At 32.8% G+C, this 13,634-nt stretch overlaps 1 protein-coding gene across 1 annotated transcript; it reads right to left on the reverse strand.

The window, feature by feature from the left end:
* Positions 1–604: 604 nt before the first annotated feature.
* LOC144978608 (protein-cysteine N-palmitoyltransferase HHAT-like) lies at positions 605–11,246 on the reverse strand. The gene is made up of 4 exons (XM_078924931.1): positions 11,241–11,246; positions 7,239–8,135; positions 6,662–6,806; positions 605–909 (listed from the first exon to the last, which is right to left on the reverse strand). The coding sequence occupies exons 1-4, from the start codon at positions 11,244–11,246 to the stop codon at positions 809–811; spliced, it is 1,149 nt and encodes a 382-aa protein (XP_078781057.1). The 3' UTR covers positions 605–808.
* Positions 11,247–13,634: the final 2,388 nt, after the last annotated feature.

Raw genomic sequence — 13,634 nt, forward strand, 5'->3', positions numbered from 1 at the left:
ACAAGTATACGTTTGATTGCGTTTGTTGGGTTAGAGCATAGCTTGCAAACTGCAAACGAGTAACATAACAATGAAATAGACTTAATTATGAATCGCATCTATTTGTTTTGGGGATGGACCAGAATTTTTACAAATTGATTTTGAATGAAAATGTTTAGGATTCCAAAATAAATTTAGACATAAGAAGTTACAGGAGTTGTATTTATTCTTCTCAATTATACAAATCATTAAAAAAAAACATTCATACTCTAGAACTCAACATCAATTTTCTGCAGTAGCTGGTTTACTGATGTATAATGCCGAATTCAGATTAACTCGATGTGTTCTCTGAGGTACAGGAACGTAGTTTCCTGGATTGCAAGAAACCAAAATATAGCTAGCAGTTCTGATTCTGATCATTTTGACTTATCGCAATATACGACGTCAAGTCCTTCCTTTAAAAAAGCTTTGCCAGTCAAACGTGACAATATTTTCCACTTATGATATGACCAATCCAGCCCCATATTCACTTCAATATATTTCATGATCAGGTAATAATTATTAACGATCATCATAATATACGAATAATAGTAATAATAATATGAACACATTTCTGTAAGTGAAAAGGATTTAATCGATTATAATCAGTGAATGTGCATCTTCTTCCATAATAACGCATTTTTCGTAAGGGAAATGCTAAATACATTACATTACCCGTACATATAGGCTAGAGACATACTATCTTATTTTCAATAACTCGGGTCACTTAAAGTGATTAATAGAAAATCTAACAAAAATATAAAAGAGATGAAACAAAAAAAAAAACACATTAAATTTTACGTTTCCCATCAAATCTTTTCCGGATATACATGGCATTTTGAATGGCGAGGTAAAAGCCTACCCATTCCAATAAAAGTGCCTTCCGAGATGCTGTAAAGAAAAGAGATTAAAAACAGCCGTAAGATGTAAAAATACAAACAAAATTGTATGTTTCAATAGACAATCAGAATATATCTATATTGTAACAATCCCTTCACTTTTTTATTCCTATCAAAATATGGGTCAGATAAAAAGCGGTTTTTTGTGGCGACGAATGATGACATGGAACATAAAATGAATCTGACGGATGATCATAAGTTGTGATACCTATGAATTACTATTCTCTTAAATAACTTACAAAGTAATCAATCTTTACTAATGTTGTCATCGGGGTGTAGTTGACTTTATTAACATAGTCTAGTGCAACATAAATCTTACATTCTCATATATACAAATTATTAGTAAATGGATGAAATTAAAGCAATTTATTTGGAAGAAGTCAGCCCCAAAGCATTTTATGATTTGAGCGATTCAAATATCAAAATACCAGATTACCTCCCTTTGATTGAGAATAATTTGAGGAAAAGGGTATTTCGTTACCACCTATGGTTTGTAGTTTTGATTTCTTAAAAGGATATTTAGGAGATATGTTCTATGACAAAAATCAATAAATATTCTATTTTTGTTAATCATTTATTCTATTTTATAATGATTAAAATGAGATATATGGTATCAGCCGCCATTAAATTTAAAAAAGACCAATACAGATTTCGGTTAAAAATCGTATTACAACACATCATTTTCATACCTAATAAATTTAAGAATACAAAATGGTAAAATTTAACGGAATATAACATGATATATTAAGTAAACAATAATATTTTTTAAAATCCAAGAATGTGCCCTGCGATGCATTTACAACGACCATAGTAGCTCTTATGATGATCTATTTAAAAAACTCCAAGCCCCCACATTAGATATCGAAAGAATGCGCACAATTGCGACAGTTACTTTTAATATTCTTTACAATTTGTTCCCTCGAATTCTCAACAACTTTATAACTTTCAAAGACAGAAAATATAACGTAAGGCATAAAAACAATTTAGGAGATACAAAAACCAAAACAATATATTTCGGAAAACAATATTATAAACATACGCTGTAATGTTTTGGAATAAGGTGCCAGACCACATAGAAAAAATGTCCTTTTTTAGTCAATTTAAAACCCTTGTAATTTTGTGGGATGGTAAAAATGCAAATGTTTTGGTTGCAGTTTTCCTGAACATAAAGCTTCTTTTAGGGGATCTGTAAATTTTAATTTCCATATTTTAAGCTAAGAAAATAAACAAAATTTTTATGTGACTCCAGAAATGTGTAAATGCTGTGTAAAGTCATTAACTAGTGTTGGTGTATTGTTATAATTACTTGTAGATAGTATTTGGTTTGGACACGGAAGAGAATTGAGGGTAATCCAAAAACTTTATTGGAAACAAACAGCAACAATGAAAATAGGTAGCGATACTAGCAAATTTCAGCTGATAAAAGAGGGGACAGACAAGGTTGTGCGTTGTCATGGATCTATTCTCAATTTACACAGAGCTGATAATGAGGAACATAAAAGACATGCCCGGAGTGAGCGTAAATGGACAATTCATAAACAACTTAAGATTTGCAGGCGACACAACTTTAATTTCAGAAAATGAGAAAGATCTTAACTCTTGATAAACAAAATTAAAACTGAAACCATGGTCGTCTGGTGGAAAGGAAAGATCCCAACGTGTGACATCCAAATAAACGGAACAACACTAAGCCAAAACATGAAAAGCATGTTTACCAGAAGAAAAAAGACATAGCCCAACCTCTAACGATGAGTTTGCTTAAATGTTATATAGAACCATATTGACATACGCTTGTGAAACTTGGACCATGACCTCAGAGATAATTTTAAAAAGCGGAAGCAATTGAATTAATAATATGGTTTCTGAGCAGAATGCTCCGTATTCCGTGGACAGATACAAAGAGAAATGAGGATGTCCAGATAGGCTGGGTGTAAAAGAAATGAAGTTGACACAATACGTAAACGACAAGAAAAATTCCTATGTCATGTCTTGAAAAGAGAGGGACTGGAAAAACTGAGTGTGACCGGAAAGTTATCAGGAAAGAGAGCCTCTGGATGATATATAGCAAAAATGATGGATTCCCCAACAGACCGGCTGGGAACAGAAAGAAACAGCAACACCATCAGAACAACGGAAAAAGTGAGGAGTGGAGAGCCATGACCAACGCTACCAAGCACGACACAAGATGACGATGATGATGATGATGATGATAATGATGAAGATGATGATGATGATGATGATGATGATGATGATGATGATGATGATAATGATAATGATGATGATGATGATGATGATGATGATGATGATGATATGATGATGATGATGATGATGATGATGATGATGATGATGATGATGATGATGATGATGATGATGATGATGTATGATGATGATGATGATGATGATGATGATGATGATGATGATGATGATGATGATGATGATGATGATGATGATGATGATGATGATGATGATGATGATGATAAAAATTTAGAGATGTAATATTTATTCTTATTTTTAATGTGCTATTACTCCTATTTACTTACTCTGAGTAATAAGGAAACTTTTTTTATCATTTGAGTGACTATACTATGCTTGTTACTCTGTATAAATCATTGATTCTATCTATATTTGGCCATAGGAATATCGTAAGGTACACAATATAATACAAGAAACAGCCAATTTCAAAATGGAAAATTTGAATATCAGATTAACAGAGTATGTACATGACATATGAGAACGTATTAAGATATCCGAAACTTCAGTGTGGTGGTCTAAGATTGTCCATGAATTCTGAATTATTTATCATGCATGCCATTACTCTACTGTCCCAACTAATTCGAGGTTATAAATATTTAAATTTATTTAAATTCTATTTGAATGGTTCCTCGACAACATTACACAAAATCATTTCATTTTAGGACATTGAGTAAAGCTTTCTATACATACTAATAATGATTCAAAATTGACATTAAGAACTTCTTTCCAACTTTAATAAATGATCAAATATGTATTATAATCCCGACCTTCTTGAATACATAATGCTCTTCTAGTTGTTTGTATCTGATGTTTGATCACATTGCTTATGAACCCTTCTACAAATAATGTGCATTGTTGCTTTGTAATTATTTATATATAATAACTATGCATTGGCGTGTAGAGCTATCGACAGTTATAGCTGGATTCTATATGTTCAAGCATTTGACGGCACACTAGTTGTATATGTGATCATCATTATTAGACTTCACCACTGGTTAAATTTGGTGTTATACGGTGAATAGCCCATTTCACTTTTCAATATTATTGAGTTATATCAAAAACTCATATATCATAAACCCATGTCTGATGCAGATCTGAAACATCTCTAGAGATAAAAGCAATTGAAGACCTGTGGCAGCGAGCAGGAATGACTAAATTGTGCACACTCTTAGAAAGCCAAAATCCAGCGTCACACGACAAGCGCTCCTATGGAACCCTCAGATGGAAAGAATTGAAGAAAGACCAAATAACAGCCGGAGGCGCAACACAGAGACTAAACTGAAGGAGAATGGGACAACGTGGAAGGAAAAGGAGAGGACAGCCCAGAATCGTGTCCGCTGGAGGATCGTCATTGATGAGTAAGTCATAGATCTCATAAAATATGTACATTATTATACTATTTAACACAAATACAAAATATAAAGATTATTCATCATACTAACAAATTATAGGAGCGGGTTATTTGTTGATTTAGACTCTAGCGTAAAAGTCTGAAAGGTGCTTATTATAATATGAACATGTGAGATATTTTTGGGAACCCTTTTTTTCTTAATTTGTCTCTGTTTTCTCTCGCACTTTTCATTCACAACTTTTCAGATTTTTATGACAAGTACAAAGTGACCCAAAGACATGAAACTCAAAGAATATGCAATAACAACAGTATTACAAACGTTAGAAAAATAAAAATTATAACAGTTGATGGAAAATTTATCTGCATTAGTTTTGACAACATTTCATGGATGTAGTACGAAAAATTCTATCTTTACAGTACATGTTCGAGATGCCTTCCATTTCTCTCGACGCACATTTTCATTCTCTTAACAAAATTGTCAATGATGTTCTGGCAATGCTTGACAAGGATTCGTGTTGCTTTTCTTGCAATTAACCAAGTTATCCAATTGGTGATGCAATAACCGATCCTTTAAATATTGCCTTAGATAAAAGTCACGCGGTTCAGATTAGGGCTGTGACTTGCTCATTCATAAATAGTCCAACGACTTATGACTTTCGAGACGAAATGTGCAATCCATTCCAACGTGTTGTTAGCCGTATGTGATGCTGCTCCGTCCTGATGTAGGAAGTGTACATTTTCAGCAACACGGTATAACGCTCGCTAGTAACGGTGGTCGTGTTCCTGTTCTCATCCATAAAAAATAAGGATCCTTTGATAACCAAACGGTTATTTTTTGTTCATGCAAGCCTTTCTGGAAACACTTCGTCTGGTTTCTGAAAACTCCAAAAGACGTAGTATTTATTGTTCGTATAGCCATTAATGTATGAATGAACTCCGTCACTGAACCAATGTTTTGAAAACAAAATTAGGCTGGCCTTCAATTTCGTCATTGGCACATGGCACCTATTTCCGTTGTGTGTTGGTCGGTGATGTGTTTGTAGTTTGTATGGTGTCAGTTTCAATTGTTCTCGAAGAAGTGACTCACGGGATATGTCAAGCTAAAGTGATCTTCTACGAATAGATTTCTTAGGTCTTTCTTGAACTGAATGATGAAGAACGTTTTAGGCAATCCGCTGTGTACTGCTGTCGACGGCGAATTTGTGTTCAAGTTTTGAATCGAGCCATTTTTATTGAAATGGGAAGACCTCCTCCAAATGGTAGCCTTACTTGAAATCGATAATTTCATCCACATATCACTAGAAAGCCTGTATAAATACATTCTACATGAATGTATTTGTTTTATAATTTTTAAAATATTGTTTTTATATTAGAAGAAATCTTAATCCTCAATCAAGATTCAAAAACTTACAGAGTTGATCATTCTATATATTTTGTGCAATGATGATAGGATTTGCTGACAACAATGCAGTGGGCTTGTATATGTTACTTTCAGAGAAATTTCCAGGGGCAGATACTTGACAACGTTTTTAAAATATTATAAATAAAATTTGTAAAGAGTTGGAATCTGAGAGAAAACCATTAGCCATTAGATAGATAATAGTAAGAATTAAAAAAACATAATCTTGAGATATGGACCTTACTTCTAGACGTCTATCAAAAGAAATTCTTCAATGGTTGCCCTTTTGTTGAAAAATATTGCAAAACGTGTTCAATTATCTCTAGAATGTATTATGCCGAGATGAACCTAAAGCTTTATATTGAATTTTTAGATTAATTGACCAAATTAAATTAATTTCTTTCAACGAGAAGAAGCAGGGATTTGTTTCTTAAACTGAAAAAACCCCCATAAAATGTCTTGATTATGATCGTGTTGACAATGAATTCAGTTTTCTTCATCAACACCCGAACACGGTTTCCTCGAACTCATTAGAATGTTCCGAATTTTTTTACTTATTACTCGTTGTACACTGTTTTGCATGTCTCGGGGAGTTTGATATAATACCCTTTTATCTTTGGTGGATAGCAAATAAGCTTTTTATTGTCAAATTTTGACACACTTTCTTACTACAATGCGTCTACTATTAACCACAGAATGAAAAATGTTGTATGGTTAGAACGGGGCAATCATTATTATTACCTTTGAAAAGTACTTTGTCTGCAATAGCATCTCCAGCCTTCACAGAGAAAAAGAAGTACATAACTTGCAGACCTGATGCTATATATAGAGGAGTGGCCAACAAACCTTTGAGTCTGAGGACATTAGGGGCTCCAATAAAGGATTTCTGTAAAAAGTAGAGTAGCTAAAATTAAAAAGCTACATTTGACTGTATGTTTTTAATATCAATGATCATTATAGATTAATAAAGTATGATTTTATCTCATCTTATTTTATCATAGAACATATCGTGACAAAAGCCTTGGTCAGAATGTATTCTAACAAAGTAAAAATATAGATTTGCATTGTAACACAAAAAATTAATATAAACAGAAAGTATTATTTATTTGTGTTATTTCTTCGATTGCATAAAATATTATTCATAATAGTTATGATGCTTTTTGAAAATCCATGTTTGAATTTAATATTTTCCTTATTTTTCTGGTCAAATACATCAGTGTATCTATATCTCATAAGATTGATAGAAAGGAAAACCAATTAAACTTTGCAACTTTCACGATCAACTCATCATAAGAATATTGCAATTATAATGACATACCATTTTAGATCCTGTCGTTGAGTGTTCAAGATGACCTGCTGTCGTTTCGAGGATGATCACGATTAAATTACCGAAGCACCAAATAACGATCGTGATAGATGCACCATGCCAGAAACTTATATAAAGATAAGCTAAGGCACATGCAGTTATTTGACGTAAAAGTCCAGCTTTTGATCCTCCCCAAGGAATGTAGATGTACTTTTTGATGAAATTATACAATCCAACGTCGAAATATTTCCACATGTCTGAGAAAGAGTAGATACAGCTAATACAAGCAGGAAGTGGTGGAGGCGTCAGGCCGTCTAACTCTGTAAACAAACACCCAATACCATAGGAACAGCAATAAAGCAGTTGGAAATAATTACCCTGCCAAACACAAAGCCCAATGACTGCTGGCATTGTCATTTCTTCAATTATAAATGAATTTGACCGTACTGCTGTTACAAACAGAAAATGGAATTGAACCTCAATGAATATGGCTTGAACAATCATCATAATGAATTTATTGGCAATGTGCTTATTGTTACAGCTTTTACTGCGTGAATTGTAGTATCTAGTAAGCTGAGGTAAAAAGTCATCATAAGTCAATATCGGACCTTGTAAAAATGTTGGCAGATAAAAGACATAAGTCATGTAGTCCATGATAGTTTCTGAGTCGGATGTTTGTTTACTTTTCATATCACGATTTCCGCCATTTGTAAGACCAGTCTTTACAGCACTGTGGGTTTTTTCTTTGCAATCAGTTTTAGATGAGTTCTCTTGTGATGGAGAGGCCTCAGATGCGACATTTTTATTCCTTATCATTTCAACACCTGCGCTGATCAAACGAATATGCATAGCTGACAAAGAAAAGAAGAATTCCAAAGGTGTGCCAAACGTGTATCCCAATAGATTGAACTGAAAAAAAATATATTTATACAAGTATATATCTAATTACATGTTTGGCAAATTGGATTTTTTGTAATACAGAGGGTCCGAAACCACTGGACCAATAGTCACCAATGTTTGCATAGGGTTTACAATTGGCATGAAGATGGTTTACGTGTCTTATGTGATTGATTAGACATCGTGGTAATTTTATCTAAAGTTAACTTTATTTCGTCAAATCCCATTTTTTAAAAAAAAATAATAAAAACAGACGCCATCATTTTTTGCACCTGTGTTATGTGTCAACCTTTCGGTTAACAGTATATTGGTGAGAGTACTTGCATTGAATCGATACAAGGTATTGGGTTCATCTCATTATTTTGAATACAATCAACGTCTTCAAATTTATCTGAACCATTTTCCGCTCTTAAGGGGCGGTTTGGGTCTTTTCTAAACAAATTTTAATTACCTATATTGGGCGGTTTTAATCATTCTGTATCATCAATATAGGTTAAAAAACAACATTTATGGTGAAAAATTTTAATTATCTGTGTTGATACCCATTTTGCGATCTAATTTGGGGGTCTGACATAAAACAATATAACAATCTTGTGGTAAACGTTCCACAAAAACTAATGAAGGAATGACCTCCATATTCTTCCCTCTTGTCAACATTGTACCATAGAGAGATTTTACGGCTTTAGCTTATGGAATTTTTATTAGATCATTACAAAGTTGAGAATCAAAATGTTATGACAAAATTGATGTAAAAAATTCAGATTTAGGATTATAATTTGAAATTCACAAATCTTATCAAAAAATCTCTCTATGGTGACATAATACATTCTCTCTGTCATAACTGTGGAAATTTTCAGAAAATTTCATTGAATAGATTCTGAGAAACGTTTGACACAGTTTCCCATACCCTTAGAAAAATGACATATTGAGAAAATAGCAAAATGGCTTCCCGTTTTTCACACATTTCTTACTACCTGTATCATGTTCAACTGTGTATTTCGTGCCTTTATAGTCTACTTTAAGAATTTGGACTTCAATCATATTATTTCTAAGATAATAAAATATCATTTTCCACCCAAATCTCAAAATCAAATTTTTGAAGGATTTTCCTAATAATTAGACCCAAACGGCCCCTTAATATTAGGAAACCATTCTACGATAAGCGAGAGAAATATGTATGATATTGAATGAAGTAAAAATCTCTCTGTGTCCAAATAAAAAGACCCGTGGAGTTGTCTTACGAAGTCCAATACTTGAAACATAAATTTTTAGATGATCGACGTTTTGACGTTCAGCAAGCGTCATTCGGGCTGTGAAGCTTACCATAATATATATATATATATATATATATATATATATATATATATATATATATATATATCCTTTCTTTAAAAAATATAGCCTTGTGGAGAACATTGTGCTTATTTGAGTCAATAAAAAACATTATACGGCGCACAACTCTACTGAAAGATTTGAAAATTAGAAATGTATTTTTTACAGATAGATAAACAGATAACTTGATTTCCTTTTATAATTTAAAGTCAGTTTGAAAGTTCGTTGAGTCAAACAGATATCATAAAATACGTACGGACAACACTAACGCTCTCAAAAACAACCAATTTCGACACTGTAAAAAGTTGTCAGTTTGCCGTTTTTACGCCAATCGTTGCATTCGAAATAATGTATTCACTTAATGTAAATGTTGCTGCTCGAAGCTCGAAGAAATAAATAATAATGTGAAATTGAATGTAAGCTTCAATTTAATTACAGAAACAGATCAAATGAACGTTTCAGGTTTCCCCTTTATCAACAAAACAGGATGAATGAAACACTACAGATGAATGAAATAATGTGGTAATGGCGGTGTTACGATGAATAAACACAACATTGGTTGGCAGGAAATTAGTATGCTCCTTTGTAAGGAAGCACGAATTAAAATAGAATACTAAATGTTTCGAAAAGGTGCGCGATTAATTAAGTGAAAAGAGGGGAGGCGGGGAGGAACTGTGTAATGCAGTTTAGAAAGTGAAATATAAAAACGTGTAGACTGTTATTGGAAAATAAATACACTGGAATTGAAAATAAATACAAAAAATAACAAATAAGGGATATCGGTATAAGTATAAATCATTAGTGACAGCAGCAGGAAGTCATCTGTGGTGTTTCATTCATCCTGTTTTGTTGATAAAGGGGAAACCCAAAACGGACAATTGTATGTTGCTGTGTCACGGGTCAGGGCCTGTAGTGGCTTAAACTTCATGTTGGGCCACACAGAAAAATCAACAGAGGATGTACCAAGTTACACAGACAACGTTGTTTACCAATCTGTCCTCATTAAATGATGGTGGGTACAAAATCGAATGAAAATAGTTCTTTCCCCGCGAAATTGCGGGCTTTTTACTAATATAAATATATATATATATATATATATATATATATATATATATATATATATATATATATATATAGAGAGAGAGAGAGAGAGAGAGAGAGTAATATAGATATATATATATATATATATATATATATATATATATATATATATATATATATAATATATATATATATATATATATATATATATATATATATATATATATATGAAAGCTGGTTTTCCAAAACTTGCTAGGTCGATTTTTCTCATTTTTAGATATCCATACATGAGATACATTGAAACGTAAATTTTATTTTATGAAATAATAGTGGTCAACATTTTTTATACATAAATGGACCTGTTTATAAAATTGTATTAAATGGAAAGACAAAATCACGTCATTGAAAGGAGAAACCGCTTGTCAAAATTCTCAATGTCATCTATACTCTTGTAAAAATGTCGCGAGGTCCCAGGCACCAGGTTTGAGAGTTTTTGCCAAAATGAGGTTCATTTATACTAATCGGTATTTGAAGGATTTCTGGCCATAGTTGTATTAAGATGTTTTAAAGGGTATGTCAGTTAACTGATTAACTTACATAATAAGAAAATTGTGTCCAAACATAATTCTATAATTTATTTTTTTTATCAAAATTAAACATTGTCTTACATAATCACGACCGACTTACCTATTACCAACCTACCAAGCTACATACTATCACCTACATCCCCTATCATCAACCAACCTGCATCCTAATAGTTGATGTATTTATGATGGTCAAAGTGAGAGAAATTCCCATCATCCATACTGCACGGGTATTTCTTTGTAGGATAACCAAGTACATCAGAAAACATTCAACAAGACACAACAAAGTTGTTCTGATACCAAGCATATATGCTATTGCCAGTATATCATATAGAAGCCTGAGAGACTTTTGTATCTGTAAGTTACAAAGATTGAGAATAAGAGAAAAAAGAACAATTCAGAATGACAAGGTGGTCATTGCAAGGCATGCATTTTCTAAATAGCTTATTTCAGTCTCTCTAATGTATTTGTAAATCGACGAGGAATATAATATATTATGAGAATAATTAAACATGTCCTTTATCTAAATGCCTTTCAATTACAATTATTTACTTGCCTCTATGCAAATATAATAAATTATTTATCCATTTATCCAGATTAGTTCGTGTATGATGAACGGAAGGGTTTTATTGTCCGGCAATGTGTTCTTGTGGCATGACGTTAATAGTGTCGTTTGTCGCAATGTACTATGCCTAACAGGCGCCACGTCTCGTTCTATATGTTTAATTATTGTTGTTGGTTAGGAACACCTTGTAAAGCGCTTTGAGCACGTGGTACTAAAACGAAATCTAGAGAAATGCTGTCTGAAATGGTGCAACATCCATTTGTGTTGGAATTGACAAGCTTGGGGATGTGCTGTTTACAGATGAGTCTCGGATTTTTAATGACAGAACTGATTTCATAAAAAAAAAAGTTTGGCGCAAACAAATACATACTCAGACAATGTGATGGACTTCCCTTTCCTCAGATCTATCCCCAATAGAGCATTTGTGGGATTATCTGAAGCACACAATTGACTGTCTTACATCTAGCTCCAAAAGCTGGAATAAGCTCATCCACGCATTTATGGAAAAGTGGGATGCTCTTCTCCAATCGAGAGGAGCAGATGCCAAGAATGCAGGCAAAATAAAGGAGCTCAGAAACGCTATTAGCTGGAATACGTTTTGTGACTTTTCATTTATATGTTAAGATTTGCTAATCAAAATTAACAAACCATAATTCGCTTCAAATGGTAAATTTCTAAATACCTATTTGTTTTTTGTTTAAAGTATCTTATCAGAAATCAGAAATCACTGCATAAATTTAAACGATTGAATTATTTACCTTTCAATAACCCATGCGTTATAAGTGGCGACTGGTATAATATAATAATTATATGGTACGAAGCTAACAACATACCCCTGTGCCAAACTACCCCTCTGTGTGTGTGTTTGTGTGTGTGTGTGTGTGTGTGTGAAAGAGAGAGGTATGTGTGTGTCGGTGTATGTATATGTGTGTGTATGTGTGTGTGTGTGTGTGTGTGTGTGTGTGTGTGTTATTCTCTGGACACAAGTCAAAGAGCTTTACAGGTGCTACATGGGGTTTGAAATTACGTGATTCGTCAATGATCATTGCTAATTATCTTAATTGTTTGACAATTTCAACTTTTTGATTATATTATTTCAATGACATGTAGAGGAACCTGACTTTTTCTGAAATCCAAAATTTGTTCTTTTGTTTTCTTATACATTTAGTTCAATGCAGTTTTATTAACACAAATTTTCACAAAATGTTCAATCTGATTTATATATGATTTTCTGATTCTTGACTATTCAAAAGTCCTAAAATGGCAGAACCGTCTGCATATATAACAATAAGACATTTGTCATAATTAGATATACAATCATTTGTGTACAAAACATATAAAATTGGGGAGCTAACACATCCTTGTGGGCAACCAGTTGAAATGGACTTAATTGCGGAGACTGGGGTATTTTAAATGGAAGGTTGTGGAACCATTTTGTGGGATATCGTAGAAGGTTCATAGATGATAACTTGTTAATGAGGTTGGTTGTGTTCATTGAATTGAAAGCAGATGAAAATTTGACGTATGGGATTCATAAATGGTTTTCAGGTGATTTGTCTGGATGTTTTATCATCGTGTAACAGTTAATAAAGTATATTCTACGTCCATGATAATAAGCAAAATCGTGTTTGTCAAGTATCTCGTAATCATTTACTTTTTGCAGAAGTTAACATTTTAAAATCTTCTCGAAACATTTCATGACAATTGTTAACGAGGCAGGACGGTAATAATTCAATTTTGTTGGAGTGTGTTTTTATACACTGATACGATAATTAAAGTTTTCCACAGAAGTAGAAAAATGTGTTCATCGACGGATCGCAGATTGTATAGGGAACAGCAAGAAACAGTTGGTAAGAATATTTCCACAAATCATGTCAAGACAAGGTGATTTCTTTGGTTTGCAGTGCTTAAAAGGGTTCTTGACTTCTTCTTCATCTATTAGTATAGGTTATTACTCGTTGCTCGATTCAGTGTGAGTATTTATGGTTA

This window comes from Berghia stephanieae, chromosome 1, assembly GCF_034508935.2.
Source record: "Berghia stephanieae isolate SIO BIC M18660-M18661 chromosome 1, UCSD_Bste_1.3, whole genome shotgun sequence".
Lineage (NCBI taxonomy): Eukaryota > Metazoa > Mollusca > Gastropoda > Nudibranchia > Aeolidiidae > Berghia > Berghia stephanieae.

What these genes read in the sequence shown, in the direction of transcription:
- LOC144978608 (XM_078924931.1), bottom strand. An exon ending in CAACGACAGGATCTAAAATG is followed by an intron (nt 6,807 to 7,238) that starts GTATGTCATTAT and finishes TACTTTTTACAG; the next exon opens with AAATCCTTTATTGGAGCCCC. An exon ending in AGACAAAGTACTTTTCAAAG is followed by an intron (nt 910 to 6,661) that starts GTAATAATAATG and finishes TTTTCTTTACAG; the next exon opens with CATCTCGGAAGGCACTTTTA.